This window comes from Ciona intestinalis, unplaced genomic scaffold, assembly GCF_000224145.3.
Source record: "Ciona intestinalis unplaced genomic scaffold, KH HT000025.2, whole genome shotgun sequence".
NCBI lineage: Eukaryota > Metazoa > Chordata > Ascidiacea > Phlebobranchia > Cionidae > Ciona > Ciona intestinalis.
Genome location: NW_004190347.2, coordinates 197,096 through 217,980, shown reverse-complemented (window position 1 = coordinate 217,980; position 20,885 = coordinate 197,096). Strand labels below are relative to the sequence as shown.

General features: G+C 34.8%; 3 protein-coding genes across 5 annotated transcripts in view; 2 read left to right on the top strand and 1 right to left on the bottom strand.

Moving 5' to 3' along the window:
* Nucleotides 1-1,751: 1,751 nt before the first annotated feature.
* Nucleotides 1,752-20,885, bottom strand: part of LOC100179523 (polycomb group RING finger protein 1) — a 25,245-nt gene continuing 6,111 nt past the window's right edge. The window contains exon 8 of one of the 3 annotated variants that reach the window (XM_026837843.1): nucleotides 1,752-1,902. In XM_026837843.1, the coding sequence (XP_026693644.1) occupies nucleotides 1,843-1,902 (60 nt within the window). In that variant the 3' untranslated portion in view covers nucleotides 1,752-1,842. Of the gene's footprint in view, nucleotides 1,903-15,210; nucleotides 15,296-20,287; nucleotides 20,774-20,885 lie in introns of those variants that run through there. The other 2 variants (XM_018815042.2, XM_009862666.3) reach the window with 2 other exon arrangements.
* nachr (nicotinic acetylcholine receptor alpha6) lies at nucleotides 7,437-18,072 on the top strand (the record flags this gene model as incomplete). Its single annotated transcript, NM_001246000.1, is given in 14 exon segments — nucleotides 7,437-7,554; nucleotides 10,203-10,339; nucleotides 10,814-10,935; nucleotides 11,784-11,896; nucleotides 12,183-12,283; nucleotides 12,536-12,639; nucleotides 13,877-14,043; nucleotides 14,569-14,655; nucleotides 15,163-15,275; nucleotides 15,582-15,756; nucleotides 16,096-16,190; nucleotides 16,468-16,636; nucleotides 16,970-17,113; nucleotides 17,780-18,072. Coding segments are annotated over 14 exon segments (1,815 nt in total). The 3' UTR covers nucleotides 18,001-18,072.
* Nucleotides 18,621-20,809, top strand: LOC100177184 (ubiquitin-conjugating enzyme E2 W-like). Its single transcript, XM_002129067.4, has 5 exons — nucleotides 18,621-18,821; nucleotides 19,185-19,376; nucleotides 19,675-19,830; nucleotides 20,211-20,286; nucleotides 20,587-20,809. The coding sequence occupies exons 1-5, from the start codon at nucleotides 18,801-18,803 to the stop codon at nucleotides 20,598-20,600; spliced, it is 459 nt and encodes a 152-aa protein (XP_002129103.1). The 5' UTR covers nucleotides 18,621-18,800; the 3' UTR covers nucleotides 20,601-20,809.

Here is a 20,885-nt window from a genome sequence, read left to right as displayed (position 1 = left end):
TGTTTCTCTCTATGGCTGTGACCACAACGAGAGTTGCTCGTTTTGTCTAATATTGGTTCGTGTAAAAAAGTTACAAGAGAAAAAGGCACAATCGCGCCACGACGCCAGTTATTAGCAAAGGCAAAATAAGGCGTGTTAACTTGTGAAGTTGCATTAAATCACACAAAAATCCACAAACGCAACAAGTGGTTGAAGCTTTGGATGAAAAACAAGTCACAATATACAGTAGGGTGGGGGAAGATGGGACACCTTTTCATTCGATTTTCTCCCCACATTTGGTAGTGTGAACATTCAAAGAATTATTAATCCATATCCTCACGGCTTCCATAGACCGTTGGTAATTGTTTAAAACACGATCAGGATATTTGAATATTACGAGCTAAAAGTGTCCCATCTTCCCCCACCCTACTATATAATTACTTTGGAACTTTAAGGTATAATACTATAAATACTCAATGCATTTTGAAGTAGTATCCTATCAACCTAATGATATATAGTAGGGTGGGGAAGACGGGACATCTTAAGTACATAATATTCAAATATCCTGATCCTGTTTTAAGCAATTAACAACAGTATGTGGGAGTCGTAAGGATATGGTTTTATAATTCTTTGAATGTTTTTTGTTTACTACCAACTGTGACGAGAAAATAGAATGAAAAAGCGTCTCATCTTCCCACACCCTACTACATACATTTTTGTGTTGAATGCGTATTTTGACACCGATAGTTAATTTAAGCAGCAAATATTAGAATACCCGATACGTTGAAACCGAACACAAAGCTTGCTTGGATTGTCGTACAACGCAGACAAGAAACAAGAAATTTATGTGTTATTTTCCACATGCCCTGCAGTTATATAGCAAAGAATCCGGTTTATTGCTAGAACATGGGCGGTGGCTAAATTAGGCGGACAAACTGTAAGTTTAAAGCAACTGTGTTAGTATAATTTTAATAGACAAAACGTATATGAAGGCTATACTAGACTATGATTGCAATATAAATTCATTTATGTTGTTAATTTTCGGCGTAACAAAAGTTATGGTTTACTGTTCAGTAAATATAAATTTGCTGATTTAAAAGATATGGGAACCGAAGGCACGCAATCAACGAATTTACTGGTTTATTAACTGTGAATAAATGTTCTAGTTGTAGCGCAAGCAGTTATTTTTAACTATTGTTTGATTTAAAATTGTATAGTTGGAAGGGAAAAGATGGGACACCTTTTCATTCTATTTTCTCATCACATTTGGTAGTAAACAAAACAAAATTCAAAGAATTATAAAACTATATCCTCAAGACTGCCATATAGACCGTTGTTAATTGTTTAAAACACGATTAGGATATTTAGATATTCTATGCCTTTAAATGTGTTCCGTCTTCCGTCACCCTACTATATAGCTTTAGTATAGGCTGTTAGGTTTTAATTTATACAAACATGCCTAAACTAATTTCTATAGGGCAGTGTTAGAATAATTGCACTCCCCCCGCACCTTACTATATATAGCAGGGTGGGGAAAGATGGGTCACCTGTAGCTCATAATATTTAAATATCCTGATCGTGTTTTAAGCAACAATTAGCAACGGTCTATGGGAGTCGTGAGGATACGGATTTATAATTCCTTGAATTTTCTTTGTTTACTACCAAATGAAAGAATAAAATAGAACGAAAAGTTGTCCCATCTTTCCCCACCCTACTATATACAAATTGATTCTGTTTTTTTTGCATCACAGCATGCAACTATGGAGTTTAGGCGTATGTGTATTGTTTCAACCGTAATTGGTGTGATAACGTTGGCTTTGGATATTCTTGTAACTGCCACTAAGGGGTGGCTCAGCTTTCACGTTACTGATGGAAATCAAAAGTTCTCTCACAACCTTGGTGCTTTCGACATCCCAAGTAAGTCTATAAATAGTAGATTTAAATTTAACTGTTTTGTGATATTAAAATAAAGATTTGTTGGGCTGCAGCCAATCGCCGAAATTAACCGAGTGTGATAGAGTATTTTTGCCATGTAAACTTTACATATAGTAGGGGGTGGGGGAAGATGGGGCACCTGTTCATTCTATTTTCCCGTCCAATTGGGTAGTAAAAAAAGAAAATTCAAAGAATTATAAAACTATGCCTTCACAACTCCCTTAGACCGTTGTTAATTGTTTAAAACACGATCAGGATATTTAGATATTATGTGTTAAAGGTGTCCCATCTTCCCCACCCCACTATATATAACATTAAAACCTGAATCATGTCTGAATGACCGAGATGTAATTTACAGAATTTTTTGTCATAAATCTTCATTGTACAAATTTTTTGATTCACCCAAAACTGTCATAAATATTTATTTTTTAAATAATGGGCACTATGTAATCAAGTGTCCCGTCTTACCCCGGTCCACTATTATGGTTAATGCAATTAAATGTAATAGAATATTTATCACTTTATACTCTAGTGTAACCAAAGCAGTAAAATACTGCAGATAAAATGTTAACTTATAAACAAATAGGGCAAAAGAAAAAGATTGAAAAGCATACACAGCAACTGTTCCGTGTTATTTACGTATGAACGTTAATTCTTATGTATTAATATAAATTTACGTAATTATTCTAACAGTGCCTTTTTGAAATTAGTTTAACCAGTTCAAACAAACGCAAACCTAACAGCTATATAGTAGGGTGGGGAAACGGGACACCTTTAGCACAAAATCTTAAGTATTCTGATCGTGTTTTAAATAAATCTCAAGGATCGGGAGTCGTGAGGATACAGTTTTATAATTTTTTGATTGTTTTTTGTTTGCTACCAAATGGGACAAGAAAATAAAATGAAAATATGTCCCATCTTCCCCCACCCATACCTCAGCTATGAATTGTTGCACAGTTGGTTAGCGCGTCTCTAACTCAAAGGTGTTAGGTTCAAGGCTTTTTGCTGCTACCATTGTGGGCATGTGTGTCTTGGACAAGACTCTTAACGGCAATTGCTTCAACTCAGCAGTCACTAATGAGTTGTTCAAATTTTCAGCCATACATAAAAAAAATATTTAACCACAAAGTAACATACGTGGTAACTCTCTGGCACAAGGTGTATGCAACAGAACACCTGCATGTGTTTCAACGACTGTCGTTTTCGGGCCACGCGAGGATAAAGTGAATTCCATCCATTCATTTAATTGTTTTGTCAATTACAGGAGTCTTTAACAGCGCGGTTGCTACTTTACAAGCTATGCTTGTTTTAAGCATAATTATACTCATGTTGGCAATTGCCTGTCAAATAGTAGCGGCAACTAAGAAGAAAATCTTTTGTTTTGGACCAAAAGGATTTCTTATTACGGTACATGTATTGTACATACTTTCAGGTAAGACATACTTAAGGGGTTATGGGCCAATCCTGGCTAAAATTCTAGGACTCATGACCTGCCACGCTGCAGGACCTTTCCCACGTAGAATAGAATGATATAATCAAGCACCAATATGTAAACATATTTAAAACTATTTATTGTACAATTAAACCACATTTAGGAGCAGTATTGTAATCATAAAACAATTATGTGATGCTGCTGTTATTATGGGCGTGTGGACCATTGGCAGGACACTGGAAAAATGAATAAAATGGAATAAATAAATCTCCTTGGTTCTCGTATTTTGGGACAGCAGCGACAATCGTTGTAACCACCGAATTAGACAAACGGCTGGCACGTGCTACGCTTGTGAAGTACTGACATAACTGTTAGAGCGCTCGAAGCCGCCGTCATCGAGTTCATATGTGTTTTGGGGCTATATTTATAACGAAACATAAAAAGTTACAAGTTACATTCATTCATTTAAGTGAATTGTCTCAGAGAACCACCAGCCCGTAATCGTGATAGTCTATACATATGCTGTTTATTAGGCTGTGACCACTTAAACACAGCGGGAGAGAGAAACACCTGGCCCGAGACAAATACTAACCTGGCCCAAACCCGGGGAAAATACCAACCTGGCCCATAAAAAGTACAAACCTGGCCCGGGACATGAACCTAAAAGTGTAAACAATATACAAATGAAAATAATGCTTTATTTAATATTGCAGCACTCTTCCTGCTCATTGGAATGTCTGTTTTTACCAAAAATATGTCACCAGGGATGAATATCAGCGTGAGGTACGAGGGGTATCGCGGCTCATTTTCCTACGGTTACTCATTTTACATCAGCTGGTTGCTTTCCGTGCTTTTCATGATCTTTTCTCTGAGCTACGTAGTATTTGCTACTTTTTTTGTTACAACATATTAAAACAACTTCACTCAAATCATAATTCAAATTCTCGGTAAATGTTAAAATAAACACTTTTCCCATTTTAGATGCAGCTAACTGTTTTTAATCTCCTTCTCTCTATGTATTTACCATCCAGTAGGATGGGGAAGACGCCAAGACGGGACACTTTTATTACATATTATCCAAATATACTGATCATGGTTTAAACAATTAACAACGGTTTATGGGAATCATGGCAATACGGTTTATAATTCTTTGAATGTTTTTTGTTTACTACCAAATGGGACGAGAAAATAGAATGACAAACGGGCCAAGCTGTTATAAGTGAGCCAGTTCATATGCATTTGTAGGATACAATATTTATCAATTAATGTTCGAACAATACCCATTGTCATTCAATATTATAACGTGTTAAAAACTATAGTATTAGTGCAATAAAAATATTGTTAAAACTTGACTTTCAAAGCGTGCATTATTATTTCGTGTCATTTACGTGTATTCCTAATAATAAATTCAAAAATTAACAATGTTTTAAAACTGTCCCGTCTTACCATGTTTGTTTTCGAATTTGTAAAATTCCACTTGTTGTGCGAATCGATAATTAACTCCTCGCGTGTTTTATTATCTTTTTGAAATCTTATCAATTAATAAACGATGTTACTAATTCGTAGTATTACCGAAAAGCTGTCAGGTATTTTGATTTTGAAAATATTGGGCAAAATGTGCTTAAGTGTCCTATCTTCCACCACTCTGAAGGAAGGAATGTAACTTAATTTATTCTCGCGTGACCAGAAAAACGACAGCCGCTATAACCCGGACTCTACTTTACATTTTGATTTTAGCGCTTTTGATTGAAGAGTAAAGTATTCGTTTATTAATCGCTATCAAGCGGTTTTAAATTTAAAAACTTTAAAGTTTTAAATCTGAAAACTCTAAAATGTATATATATATATACATTATGATTTGGTTTCCATCAAGAGATTAAAGAATAAATGCTCGAATTAAGAATTAAGATAAGTTCAAGAAAAAGCCACACAAAAAATAACAACAACAAGAACGGCTGTTCAGTAAAAATATTTATATGATAAATTATGTGCTCAACAATTGTTCGACGAAAAAGTGCCTATTCTATATGACCACTCACGTGCTCAAAAACCGCACTAAGCATCGAACTTGGAACCTTCAAAGTTAAAAAAGCGCTTCAGAAGCCTTTACATCAAGCCAAACAATAAATCCCGTGAATCTAACCCTGGTCTCGTGCTTATAGAGTTGGACGATTCTTGTGTAAAAATACAGTAAGGATCTGGTGGTGCTACGAAAAACGTGACTTTTGTGCGTCATGTTTCCGTAGCACCGCATCCTTAAGCCAATCAAGTTCGATTTTTGGGAACATTTACAAACTCTAAGCGAACCCAATACAAAATTAAACTGTAACGACCTTTGCCCGATTGCAATCGAGACCAGAAACGTCAGATTTCGATCTAGAGTTGGTTGTTTTAATAATTCAACGAAACTCATTTGTGACAGGTGAAACATGAGGCGACAGAATAACATATGGGAGCGGTGGGCTATTACACATGTGTGTGTAAAAAGTTGAGTTACAGACTCGACAGAGAGCATAAGAAAGATGGGACACCTTTTTATTGCATTTTCTCGTCCCATTTGTTATTAAACACAGAACATTCAAAGAAATATAAAACCGTATCCTTAAGACTCCTATGGAACGGTGTTAATTATTTAAACACGATCAAGATTTTTGCATATTACGTACTAAAGGTGTCTTGTCTCCCCCACACCCTACTAAATAAATACACCATGTGTGTCTGGTGTATAAGAAGACACCCATGTTATAACTTGACAGTGAGCATGAGGTGAATGAATACACCATGTGTGTCTGGTGTATAAGAAGACATCCATGTTATAACCTGACAGTGAGCATGAGGTGTATAAATACACCATGTGTGTCTGGTGTATAGGAAGACACCCATGTTATAACTCGACAGTGAGCATGAGGTGTATGAATACACCATGTGTGTCTGGTGTATAAGAAGACATCCATGTTATAACCTGACAGTGAGCATGATGTGTATGAATACACCATGTGTGTCTGATGGTGTATAAGAAGACACTCATGTTATAACTCGACAGCGAGCACAAGACGCGCATTAACACCATATGTGTCGAAATATTATTCTTAAATCGGTCAACGCCACGCGATTTATTCAGTAGGAGGGCGGCGGTTTTATGGCTCTGGGTATCGAGACGAAGTTATTGATTTTTCATCTTTGGCAGCTTCAAGACCACAGTAGTTACGTAAGTTGTCATAGTGGAGCTTTTATCACAAGTAGAGTTACACAAATTTATACCGGGCATGGAAAGGTAAAGTGTTACAACATAAAATAGAGTTACGTGTGTGTTTAAATCTAGCTGGTTTTCGAAAGTTTACATTTCGCGACGATGGTGTATGCAAAGTTCGGGCGCTACAGCGGTAATGCGGCAAGCCTGGCCTAATTTCTAGGCGGGCATAGATGTATAGGCCCTCGCCCGTATAGAATAGTATGTGTGTGTGAAAGGTTTTGACTGCATTTTAGTTTCGTCTGCAGCGTATTTCAGCAAGAGCCGTTTCGAAAGCTATTTAAAAAAAATGACTTTTATACAGCAAGTCGAATTCTTAGCCGATAATCTCTTAAAGGAAATTGTGACGTACATGGCCTTTGAGGTTAAAGGTTAATATGACGTAATGTCGTGACGTCAGAAACGACCCAAGCGTAAAAATGTATGCATTTAGTTATTTAAAATGTATTATTTGCAGCGTATTTCAGCAAGTTATGAAATTATGAGCAAGTTTCATATGCGGAACTTTAGTTTGTGATGTAGTAGGGTGGGGTAAGATGGGCCACGGTTTCACTCTTTTTGATCGTCCCATATGGTACTTTTAACGGTACACTGTTTGTCGTTTATCACACGAACCGGTACACTGTTTGTCGCTTATCTTTTCGTTGGTGCGCATGCGTAGGACTCTAAACACACTCTTCTGTTATCGAACACAGAACCTTATTTTGTAAACTCAGAATCCCCTAGGTATAGAAAGTATTGCTTTCATGCAGTTTGTTTATGGCAACGGTACGAGCATGAAGTACAGTAGTGCAACGATCGGTGTACCTTTATGAGCATATTGACATAATTTCTTATTACAGAGTTTTTACTATGTTTACCAATATATGATTGAAATACCAAGATATTCTGATGGATCGAAGACGTTACGTCATGATGACGTCATTGCTACTTATTGTGCTTTATAATTTGGACGCAGGTAATTGGCTTATCTCTGAATCGTCAGTATAGTGTGGGTTAAACTGTTTGCAAAAATCAAGAAAAAACACCCATAAAGTTACATATAATAGGGTGGGGGAAGATGGGACACCTTCTCCAATCTATTTTCTCCTCCAATCTGGTAATAAACAAACATTCAACGATTTTTTATAAAACCGTATCCTCACGGCTCCCATCGACCGTTGTTAATTGTTTAAAACGCGATCAGAATATTTGGTTATTATGCGTGATAAGTGTCCCATCTTCTCCCACCCTACCATATAGTAGGATGGGACATTCTTTTATTCTTTTTATCGTCCCATTTATAGTACTAAACAAGGATACTTTCATAATTTTATAACAGTATTCTCACGACTGTAAAAGAGCTTTGTTAATTGTTTAAACACGATCAGGAAATATTGGATTTAGGTGCTAACGGTATCCCATCTTACCCCACAGTACTAAAGGTATTAACTTGTACGCGGTGTATGGAACAGAACACCCGTGTTATAACGACTGTCGCTGTCTTGCCATGCGAGGATAAATAAGTTATATATACGTGGTAACGTGTAACCAAACAGGTGTATAAAACATAACACCCGTGTTAACGATGTCATTGCCCCACCATGTGAAGATAAATAAGTTACATTCCTTTATTAGTTTAATATTGGAAAAGTGAATAAATTGATGCATAATTTACAATGACATATTACGCTGTCCGCACGGCATAGTAATAGGACCAAAGTTGGCGGCGAATTGAGAGGTTATCGGCACCAAAGCAAATTGACCGAGACCGTAATTTTGTTGATAGTTTTAAAATTTTAAAGCGTACGCTTTTGTGAAAAGCATGAATTATTAAAAGACTTCAAAAATTTAAAATATTTTTCTTTCAATCTAATTTACATTTTGAAGTGTAACGAATATTAGTTGTTGTTTGACGAGAGTTATCATGGGTGTTGTAGTGAAATTTAGCTTTCGTTTTTAAAAAGGTGTTTTTTAAAGAGGTGCGTTTTGCAGTGTAGCTGCTTTGGTGTATAAAGAACAACCAAAGAAATATATATATACGCTGACCTACGCTGGGCGTGGATATTTATTTTTTTGTTATTTTACACCGAGGCAAGCTACGCTGTAGTGTAAACGCCGGTTAAAACAACGAAGAAATATAGTAGGGTGGGGGAAGACGGGACACCTTTAGCACATAATATTCAAATGTCCTGATTGTTTTTTAAACAAATAACAACGGTCTATGGGAGTCGTGATAATACGATTTTATAATTCTTTGAATGTTCTTTGTTTACTACAAAATGGGACGTGAAATAAAAATGAAAAAGTGTCCCATCTTCCCCACCCTACTATATCAAAAAATACACGACGAAAACGTTGCGTGTATAGATATTACTTTGTAAGTTATTTACAACACGAGTGTATCAACTCGCCAAACAAAACATTTGTTAAAAAAGTCCCAAAAACTTTATCAAAAATTGTTTTTGTTTTGTTTGGTTTCTGCTGAAACGTTGGATTTAAATTTGAGACGTCATGAAATATTAATGACGTAATAATCACGATTTTCCGGACCATTATCTTACTTTTATGACAGTTTCCACGTAATAATAGGATTTGTTTTAAATATTCGCGCCAAATTTACTACTAAACAGAACCCGTAGTTTTAAAATGTTATTTAAAAGCATGTTAAAAATAATAAAAATGACAAAACATAAGAAAACTTATTAATTAAAACGAATTTAAAATAAAATTTAGATAAAAATAAACAATTTTTCGGTTTCAACATAAATCTATGTATACTATTATATAGGTTAAAATCATTTGGGAAGTTTTAAATATAGTAGGTTGGGGTAAGATCGGCCATGTTTTACTCTCATTTTAACATCCATTTGGTAGCAAATAAAGAATATTTACAGTCTGGAACATTACGTACTAAAAACATCCATCTTACCCCACACTACTATAAATAATTTTGTGGCTTTTTTCAACACTGCATTTCTTGTTTAAAATGCTCCTGAAATCAGATAAAGCACTTACTGGAAACCACGCGTTTTTAATCTACCAGACAAACCCTAAATAACCTAAGCTGTTTTAGGTTTATCTAACTCAGTAACATTCTTGGTCGATTTAAATTAGTTTCAAAAGTGTCAAAAATCAATATTTCAAGTTCAAACATTTTAACTACAGATGTAGTTAACTGATACAACTTTTTACATAACTTTAGATTTTGTAACTTTCTTCTTTCTCTATAATTTAAACATCCATGATAAAATTATTGCCCAAACAAATAATATCAGACAATTATGTTATAACAACGGCAACCATGGATAAGTCACTCAAGTTTTTTTACTTACAAGAATATAAATGACCAAACCAAACAAAAGTCATGTCTGCTTATCCACACACTGCAATAGCTTCAGCAACTTGACTGTGAGCATGGGAGTGGCAACCATGGATAAGTCACTCAAGTTCCCACCCACGAGGATATAAATGACCAAACCAACCAAAAGTCATGTCTGCTTATCCACACACTGCAATAGCTTCAGCAACTCAACTGTGGGCATGGGAGCTACAAGTAAAACTACCCATTCATAAACACATAAACCCTATTATTTTATAAACAATAAAACCGTTATTACATCACAGTTAATTCAGACCAAGTAGAGAAACAACTAATAGAGGATATTATGATGAATTATTCAAAGTTGGAACGCCCAATACCAAACCATTTGGACACTCTGGTTGTCAATATAAAGTTTACTCTACAACAAATTGTTGATGTGGTATGTCATAATGGGTTCAGTGATGTCATAGTTTATATTGTTGTGCAACATATACTAAAAACTAAGGACTTGGTGAAACATCTGCTATAGTATAATGAGTCTATATTTGTAACTTGATATTTTAAACTTTTATAAATAAAATTATTTGTAATTAAAGATTTTTGTTTAACATAAACCAAAAGTTGTTAGCATCGCCATTTTTTTTTGTAAAAGACTAAATTTACTCACAAAGTTGCAAATATGTTAACTTGTAAGCGGGCACGAGGTGTAGGAATCATAACATCTGTGTTATAAAGACTGCCGTTGCCCCGCCACGTGAGGACCAATGAGTTGCATACGTGGTGACTGAAACAGAACACCCGTGTTATACAACTCATGCCCACGTACAAGTTTCCATGGCCCCACCACTAAATAAGTTACATGCATTCATACAAACATATATTCAATTATTTATTCATATACAACCGACAATAGGATGAAAGGAACCAGATAATTACAACAAATGCTTGGCTTGATCTTAAATGGAAAGATTACCGATGGAGATGGAACAAAACAGAATATGGAAACATTACAAAGATTAGGATACCATATATACAGTATGTCATTTTAACATATTAGAAATAATACTAGACCTTAATAAAGCACAACAAGTGAATTACCATAAAATAAATGGGTGTAACTTAATGAATTATATACAGTATGTTATTTTATTGTGGTATTAGGATTCTTACTATTTTCGTAAAATGACATTAGAATTTATGTATGTCTCATTTGACATGATAAAAGGATTAGAACCAAACATTCTTTACAAAATTTTAACACAGAAAAAATTCTTCAGAACAAGTATACAACAAATCGTGGACTATTATAAAATGAACGACTGTGTTTAAATTATCTGCATAGACAACAAACCAATTTGAATAAAAATACATTTTTGTTTCCATGAAAGCTTATACAAAGTTACAAAACCCTTTACTTTTAACGGTATGTGAGGATATATTAAAAGCAAAGATCTTTGTATAACATAAACCAAAAAACTGTTGGCATCATCAGTGCTTGTAAAAGACTAAGTAGACTTGGTGAAACATAAAACATAGTATACCCCAAAAAACCCACAAAGTATCATATATGGTAACTTGTAAGCTGGCAAGAGTTGTTTAAACAGAACACCAGTGTTATAACGACTGTAGATGACCCGTCATGCAAGGATAAACAGGTTAAATATGTGGTAACTTAAAAGTGGGCACAAGGTTATAACGACTGTCGTTGCCCCGCTATGCGAGGATGAACAGGTTAAATACGTGGTAACTTGTAAGCTGGCATGAGGTGTTTAAACAGAACACCGGTGTTATATCAACTGTACTTTTCCGGCCATGCAAATTACATTCAGTAAATCTGCTATACCAACTGTACAATGTTCAATATTAAATCTACTCCTTTGCAGTATGTGGACACCTGACATCTTATTGTACAACAGCGCCGACAAAAACTTTGACCCAACGACCCATAGTCCAATTGTTATTGATCATAATGGGAATTGTCTCTATGTACCTCCAGGTAATAACTGTTTTCGTATGCAGAATATATAAGTATATATATAGTAGGGTGGGGTGGGATTGGACACTTTTAGCACATATTATCCAAATATCCTGATCGCGTTTTAAACAACTAACATCAGATGAAAGTCGTGGGGATATGGTTTTATATTTCTAAATGTTCTTTGTTTTCTGCCAAATGGGACAAGAAAATAGAAAGGAAAGTTGTCCCATCTTCCCCCACCCTACTATACAGTAAACTATTTGTACCATTTTATCCAGAATTCGAAACTTTTACATTTTTTTAGGCATTTTTAAATCCACATGCAAAATAGATGTGAGTAACTTTCCATTTGATGAGCAGCAATGTACTTTGAAATTTGGTGTTTGGTCTTACAATGGAAACCAGGTAATAAATGTCATGTGTTTAGTATAGTAGGGTGGGTGAGATGGGACACCTTTAGCACAAAATATTTAAATATTCTGATCGTGTTATAAACAATTAATGGGAGTTGTGAGGATACGGTTTTATAATTCTTTAAATGTTCTTTGTTTACTAACAAATGGGACGAGAAAATAGAATAGAACGGTGTCCCATCTTACCTCAACCCCAATGTATATTTTTTATTATGATGTAATGATAATCATTATGACATCACAGGTAGACTTACAGTTACAGCCTGGAGGTGGGATAGATGCAACCGAATATATCGAAAGTGGGGAATGGCATTTAATGGACTTGAAAGCAAAACGAAACACTCATAAGTAAGCACATAAACCTAAACACATAAACCTAAAAGTTTTATAAAATCTTATTTTTAGTGTAGGGTGTATTTAACTTTAATGTAAACTGTTGAGTAATAAAATGAGGTGTATGAATACAGCTGACAGTGACACACACGGTGTATTTATACACCTAATGCTCACTATCAAGTTATAACAAACCAGACACACATGGTAAAATTCATACACCTTAAGCTCACTGTTGAGTTATAACATAACAGTTTCAAATTATAAACTGAAACTACCTTTTTTAAAAAAAATCAACAAAACAAATTTATTTCTACAACAAAATCAAACAGAACACACACTTCTGGAAAATAATAACTCTGGCATTAAAATTGATTATTGGAGTAGCAATTAATATTCACACCCATTGGGGCTTAGCTGCTATTAAGCTAATTTCCACACAGCATGAATGAGTGTGAATAATGCAGCCATGGGGGTTGTAAATAACAAATGGCGTGACGTAGTTGGCATCGCTTTAATTAACCCATGACAGCCAACTGATTTATTGCATCCTGAGAATTAACGAAGATTTTATTTCAAATATAAATTTATGAAACTAACATACACCACAAACCTTTTAAAAATAAGTATAGTGACTTGAACCCAAAGCATGCAGAATAAATTAACAATTTCTTTTTAAAATCTTATAATTTACTTTTAAACATGATTTATCCTGAATATTTAATTTTGATTTTTGAGGTAGAACAGTTTTGTTCAAATATTGTAATTGTTACTTTGCATCTTTTTTAAATGAGATTTAAAAAGTATTTATTTATTCTTTTAGTATATGCTAATGGTTTCACCCATAGGCAATAGAAAACACCATGATTTGGGGTAATACAGGTTTTTAAACATAATAGAGTTTTTCAAACCACTATTTTTAAACCCCATTTGAGCTTTAAAACCCTTTTAAAAGTCCAATCTTCTTAAACCTCATTTAAAAATCTGCGAAGTTACAAATAAAATATTTAAACATAACAAAACTCTCCCTTATACAATACACTACGATTTGGGGTAATACTGGAGACATTTCTTGTCTCAGCCAAATAGGTCGACTTGTCTGTGAACGAGGACAAAGTATAGTTATTATTGCGTCATATATATCAACTCTGATAGATATTTGGAAATATGGGACAAGAAATGTCTCCAATACAACAAACTTAAACCCCAGGTTTCTTGGAAAAACTTAATCTTACAGAATGTTTATTTCCAGATACAAATGTTGTCCCGAATATTACGTGGACGTCACTTTTACAGTCACCCTGCGTCGCCGAACGATGTTTTTTATCATCAACCTTGTAGTACCTTGCATTCTAAACTCCATTCTCACTTTATTGACGTTTGTATTGCCCGCTGGGGCAGCGGAAAAAGTCACTTTAGGTTGGTGTACTAATTCCTTTTTTGTTGTTATTAATTCCTTTTTTTGTTGTTATTATTATCATTTTTCTGCTGTTACTAATTTTTTTATTTTTCTGTTTTTACAAACTTCATTTTTATTATATTTTTGTTGATGTTTTTGGATTTGTTTTGTATAGTTTAAAAGGGTGACTATAAAGAAAATTCTCACTGTTGCATTTCTTGTAACTCTTTTTATTTACCTTTTAATTTTACAGATTTTTAACTATATATATACAAAATAAAATAATCATGTCAAAACACAGTGACCGCAAAATTATTTAAAAATTACATAAATAAAACTAGAGGTCCATTAAAATTTAATCCTATATTATATCGTAACTGTCAAGATAGTGTATTTCCGACATACAATCTTGATCAGGATTATGTTTTACAAGTCCCAAAACCATAGATCCTGCCAGAATCTTGTTTTCTGAGATTGTAAAACATAAACTTGGCTTTTCTGCACCAAACATTGTCCATTAATAATTAACACTGTTATTTAAACAGCCATCACGGTTCTACTGGCACAGATTGTCTTTATGCTGCTCATAATGGAGACAATGCCCCCCACGTCTGATGCAATACCATTGATAAGTATGACATCATAAACACTTTGTTTGGAAACAATCAACCATTGTTATGACTCATAAACCACTTTCCACCACAAAGAGATTAAATATTAATGCAACTTGGCATAGTAATGGTATGCCTCAATGACATGTTTCATTCAACACCTATATACTGTAAAAGCCATCAGAAAAAAACACTGAAAGTAATCAGAAAAGTACTCAGCTCCAAATACTTTTATGGCAAACACATAGGCCTAAATGTAAAACTAGTCGGAAAAAAGTTTCAAATACTTTAATGACAAACTTTTTTTGCTATTTAACCCCAAATACACAAACATAGTGTGCATTTTAATGTTTTTCTGATTAGAAAACATACAACATAGCAACTCACTTTGCACTTTACACAATTGTTCACATTTTTCTCTTTATGTTCTTTATAAAGAAAAAAGTGTAACTTATTTACCCTCCACACAAGGGTAAATAAGATAATAAGTTAATTCATAATAAATACTGGCTCCAATATTATCCACAGGCAAATACTTCGCATGTAGTTTAGTCACTGTATGCGCCTCAGTAGCTGGGACTGTGCTAGTTCTATCTTTCTATTACGCCTCACCTCTTATTGATGGACGAATGTCTCCAAGTGTAAGTTGGGGATGTGTTTTCTGGAATGAGTGAATGTAACTTATTTATCTACAACAACATTCAACAGTTTTTATAAGTTATAACACGGGTGTTCTGTTTTAAACACCTTGTAGTTTCTTACAAGTTACCATGTATGAAATTTTATGGGTGATTTTGTGGCCATGTATCAAATTTTTTTGTATAACTGACAATTTGGACAACTAATTAGTGACCACTGGCTTGATACATTTATTATTACATCCAAGAACTAACTCTCAGTTAAAAATTATAAATGACATTCATACAATAACATATCCTTCCTTCCAGATGCGAAGCTTTTTTTTAGTCCACGCACCCAAACTTCTCCGGATGAATCCTTACATCCCAAAAGTTTTAACTGCGGCAGAAACAAAACCAAGTACGAACCAAGCGAAACGGAAATCTGTGAAACCTAATGTGGTGGCTCGATGCTTGGATCGCAAAATAATTCAACCAAAACAAGGTATTTATGTGATTTTTATGGACGCATTTATGTGTAGAGAAGTGGTATTTGAGAAACGAGTATGCATTTTACATACAAGCATCCACATAGGGTAAATATAGCTGCTTCAACCCAGTGGTCACTAATGGGTTGTTCAAATTGTTACCCATGCAGAAAAACAATCACCCACAAAGTTACATACGTGGTAACTTGAGGTGTATGAAACAGAACACCCGTGTTATAGCGACTGTCTTTGCCCCACCACATTAGACTTAAAAGTTACATTCATTCATCAATTAAGCACTCTATGGAAAAATTAGAACAAATTGCAATGACAGTTTGATGTATGCCAACTTCCAGATACGAGGATTTATCCAAAAGTAAAAGCTCGCGAAAAATATCACGATGTTTTCTTTGATGCCCTCAATGCAGTTGATGGAAAAAGTCCATACAAGGTAAAATAGAAATAGTATTACAATCATCACATACCAAGTTTAAATTTTTTTACATTTTCGTTACATAACAACATATTTACTTTGTTTATAAAATATAATGTTAAACAGCAAGCCTTTATCATTTAGCCAGTTTATTATTATTATATGAGCAGTTTATATAATTTGGGCAGGTTATAAACTTATAATTTGGGCAGGTTATAAAAATGAATTTATGTAGTCTATATCCACATAGGCGTAATACATTTAAACCCATTATTAACTTCCTTGTATGTTACAGGTTCGACCAATGACCAATGGCAGCACCGGTAACACAAAGTCACACCTGATATCAAACCATGGACAGAACCATCATCTTATAACTACAAGAGTGAGATTGGAATCAAATGAAAATAATGAAGATAGTCAAAAGAACAACTCCCACCATAGAATTAAAGACACTTACTTTGGTAAATTCGTTACCCATCATATAATTATGAATTGAACTTTTTTCTTTGGGTGGTAGCGGGGAAAAGACAGTGGTAATAACACGGCTGCTCTGTTTTATACACCTAGTGCCCGCTTACGAGTTACCACAGATGGCAGAATTAAGTGGAAACACCAAAAAAACAGTCACTAAAATCGTGGGCCTGTCACCAACTTTAAAACCTGGTTATTTTAAGTGTGTTGATACAGTACACATATGCCCACAACAATAGTGCTACAAGGAACTAGTCATAGAATTTAAAACGGTCTCTCATATTCTAGTGGCTGACACCAAACGTAAAACCTGGTTATTCCAGATATTGAAGACGTTTCTGTGATTTTAAAAGAACCGAACGAACGCCAGAAAGACATTGAACGACAGCAATCAACATCTACAGACAATCATGTGACCAAGATACCTTGCTCATGCAAAGATAGATCTAAAGCACTCCGAAAATTCAGTAAGTACAAGAGGTTTAAAAACCTCTAAAAATAAGAAAAAATAGCCCATTAAGGAGAGGCAAGGAGTATGAAACAGAATATCAGCCGTACAACGACTGTCGTTGCCCGGCCATGTGAGGATAAATAGGTTACATACGTGGTGACTTGTAAGCAGGCACGAGGTGTATAAAACAGAACACCAGTGCTATAACGACTGTCGTTGCCCGGCCATGTGAGGATAAATAAGTTACATGCACTTAATTGTTTATTCATTATATTGTCTGGCGCCGTGGTGTAGTGGTTAGCGCGCCTGCATGTAACCCAGAGGTAATGGGTACAAGGCTCGACGCTGCTACCATTGTGAGCGTATGTGTCCTTGGGCAAGACACTTAACGGCAAGAGCGTATGTGTCCTTGGGCAAGACACTTAACGGCAATTGCTCCAACCCAGTGGTCACTAATAGGTTGTCTAAATTATCAGCCATACATAAAAAAAAATAAAAAAATAAAAATAATTACCCACAAAGTAACATTCATGGTAACTCGTAAGCTGGCGCGAGGTGCACACCCGTGTTATAACGACTGTCGTTTTCCGGCCACGCGAGGATAAAGTAAGTTACATTCACATTCATATAAAATTAAATGTTAATAAAATATTGTGATGTTTTTAAAAGCGCCATTCATTAGTTTCAGATGAAAACTCAACATTGGATGAAATACTTAGCGACCTGCGTCGAATAAACAAAAGAAAAGAGGAAGACGAACTGTTCGGTGAAATATCTTTGGAATGGCAATACGCATCCCGCGTTTTGGACAAGATATTGCTTTGGGTGTTCATACTGTTTGTAGTGGTGGCAACATTGTCAACATTATTCGCTGTGCCCAATCTTGAACATGTGTTTATGTGACGTTTGTGTAATGTACATAATCAGGTTACCAGTATTTCAGCACAAGGCGTAATAAATGACTCAAGTTGTAAACTCATATGTGTTTTATACGACAATTAAAGTTGTCTACAAATAATAATCACCCACAAAGTTACGAATATGTTAGCTCATAAGCAGACACGAGGCCTATGAAACAGAACAACCGTGATATAATTATTACGCAATACATAGACATCCCACACTGTGTTTGTTCGTGCGAAACGGAATTTACTGGAGCGTTAAAACATAAACAATTTCGCAACAGGAACTCGGAAGTTCAGTGTTTTTTTTTTCGGTAAAAGGCAACAAAAACGATGTTTTTGACAATCATAAGAGCAAATGTGACATAATAGACATGTAGGCGCAAATTAATGCAACATCTATATCGCACAAAACCGTAACGAAACAGCTGGACACGATAGATTAAAAAGCGTTACATAGTCGAACAGTTTGTCTATTTCAGAATAGAAACTTACGAGTTACGTTATTGCTATTCTAACATTCTATGTTTTCTGTATTACTAAACCTAATGTACCAAAACCTAACTAATGTATATTTGAAAAAGAGACTGACGATGCCATTAGGCAAAATATATTTTCCTTATATCATACAATTTGTTTTAGGCCTATCTTAAAAAACTTTGTTTTACCCTAGTAAAATAGAACCAACACATAGAAACAAATGCAATAGATTATGAATCAATGACGTGATATGCAAGAAGCCAAACTAATCCACATACATCTGTAAACTTCAAACTAACGGGACCTAACCTGAAAGATAAAATGTCGGCCCATTTTGTGCAGGTCAGTGTTTTTGCTACAAAAGAGCTAAACACTATTCAAAACTTTGCTATAAATTTACCAGTAAACAAAATTCCATCAAAATCTACATAGTAATTGTTGTTGCAAATATGCTGCTACCTTTCTTCTGTTATCCCCCATTTTGTGCAGACTGGCCTAGGCTATAGGTCTACCACCACACAATGGTTAGCGTGACTGCCTCTAACTTAGAGGTTACGAGTTCAAAGCCTGTCGCATCTACCAGTTGCGGGCGTATGTGTCTTTGGGCAAGACACTTAACAGCAATTGCTCCAACACAGTGGACACTAATGGGTTGTCCAAATTATCAGCCACACATATATTTAACACTCAACCCTTCATTTTTAGAAAAGAATCCAAAAAGAAATCCTTACAATGCGGAAGTCCCCACCCCCCGGTATCCGACTATGTGAAGACAGTTTGCGGTCAGCCCCAGAGTTTATGGTGGAGCTTACCGGGGCAACAGGAACTTTGTATTCCGAGCAAATATTTAAATTACTTTTTAAATTCGGGGAGAGATATCCATTCGAGTCTCCCCAGGTATTTCAATGCAATTAAAATGGTTAATTCAATTTAAAAGCATCTACAATTTTATTCTATATGAGTGAGGCCCCGCCATGGGACTTGAGATTTAAGATAAAATTGGTCCATCTTTAAAATTAAGTTTACACTACACCAAATAGCACAAATGAAAGTATATGTAATACTTTATTTAAACTTTACTGCACAAAAAATCTAGACCAACCAATTGTATAAGATAAAAACCTACTGTATAAAAAAATACTTGGCCTAATTGGCATCTGTCTCTCACTATTTTCAATATGTCCCTGTACTTTAGGTAACATTTGTTGGAAACTGTATTCCTGTTCACCCTCATGTTTATTCTAACGGCCACATCTGTCTGTCAATCCTCACTGAAGATTGGAGCCCAGCTTTGTCAACTGAAGCTGTTTGCCTTAGTGTAATATCCATGTTGAGCAGCTGCACTGAGAAGGTGAAGTTTGTAGCAGAAACAAAGCTTAGTGCAAACGTGTAGAGCCTTTTAACCTTTTTGTGGTGACACAAATTTTGAACATTAGCATAAGCTTTGAAACCAGCACTATTAAGTCAAGCTTTTTTGCAGTGACTTTAATATTACACATAATTGAATAGGACAACTTGTGATTTTCAAGCTTTTTTCATAGTGACACAAATGTTGTAAATGTAACTTGTAAAAATGTAACACAATTTGTAAACTTACAGCTTTTATAAACATGCTGTAAAAATGAAATCTATTTAATGAATAAAACAAGGTCATTTTACACCTAGAAAATTTACAAAAATACAAAATAAATTTTTGCAAGCTTTTTTATAATGTAACTATACTTGTCACAGAAACTGCCCCCTGACAATGCATTTTACATTCGAACCTGCAGTAAAAATCCTAAAGACACAAAATGGTGGTTCCATGGTAAGACATTAAGTGGTTTATTCGTATTATACTGCTTACTGTCGAAGTGAAATCTATATCTCTTTAATGTATCATGCAACAAATATGAGTGCTATACCATGGCAGACATGGTTATGCATGGCTACATAGTACCTACAGCAGCCAATGTACATAAATATTGCTTTTCAAAAATCATGGCCAGATTTACAAACATAATTATACATTGGCAACATGGTTATCTAATATCTTCAAGAGCTTTTATATACAACTATTGCTTAATAATTATGTTTAACCAAAACTAAACACGAACATTATCTACAGATGACCAAGTTTAACCAGACCTTCAGAAGTTTCTATTAACAACTTTCCTGTAACTTTAACACCACCCTCTGCAGTAATATGTTGACTTAACACCGCCCCCCGTAGTACATTGTGTTAATTGCCAAGAGAATTGTTTGCCGTGCATTCATGTTTTCACAACGTCATATTGAAGATGTAATAAACCTCTCTATGATAGAAAAATAAAAAATCTTGCAAACCAAAAGTGACGACCATGCTTACAAATATCTCAATATATACATTCATATTGTATGGCTGATAATTTGGACAACCCATTAGTG

Coding starts and splice junctions, on each gene's coding strand:
- LOC100177184 (XM_002129067.4), top strand. CDS start 18,801: ATGTCGGCCCATTTTGTGCAG. Junction 18,822..19,184: donor TGTCGGCCCATTTTGTGCAG/GTCAGTGTTTTT, acceptor CTTCATTTTTAG/AAAAGAATCCAAAAAGAAAT. Junction 19,831..20,210: donor TGAGCAGCTGCACTGAGAAG/GTGAAGTTTGTA, acceptor TACTTGTCACAG/AAACTGCCCCCTGACAATGC.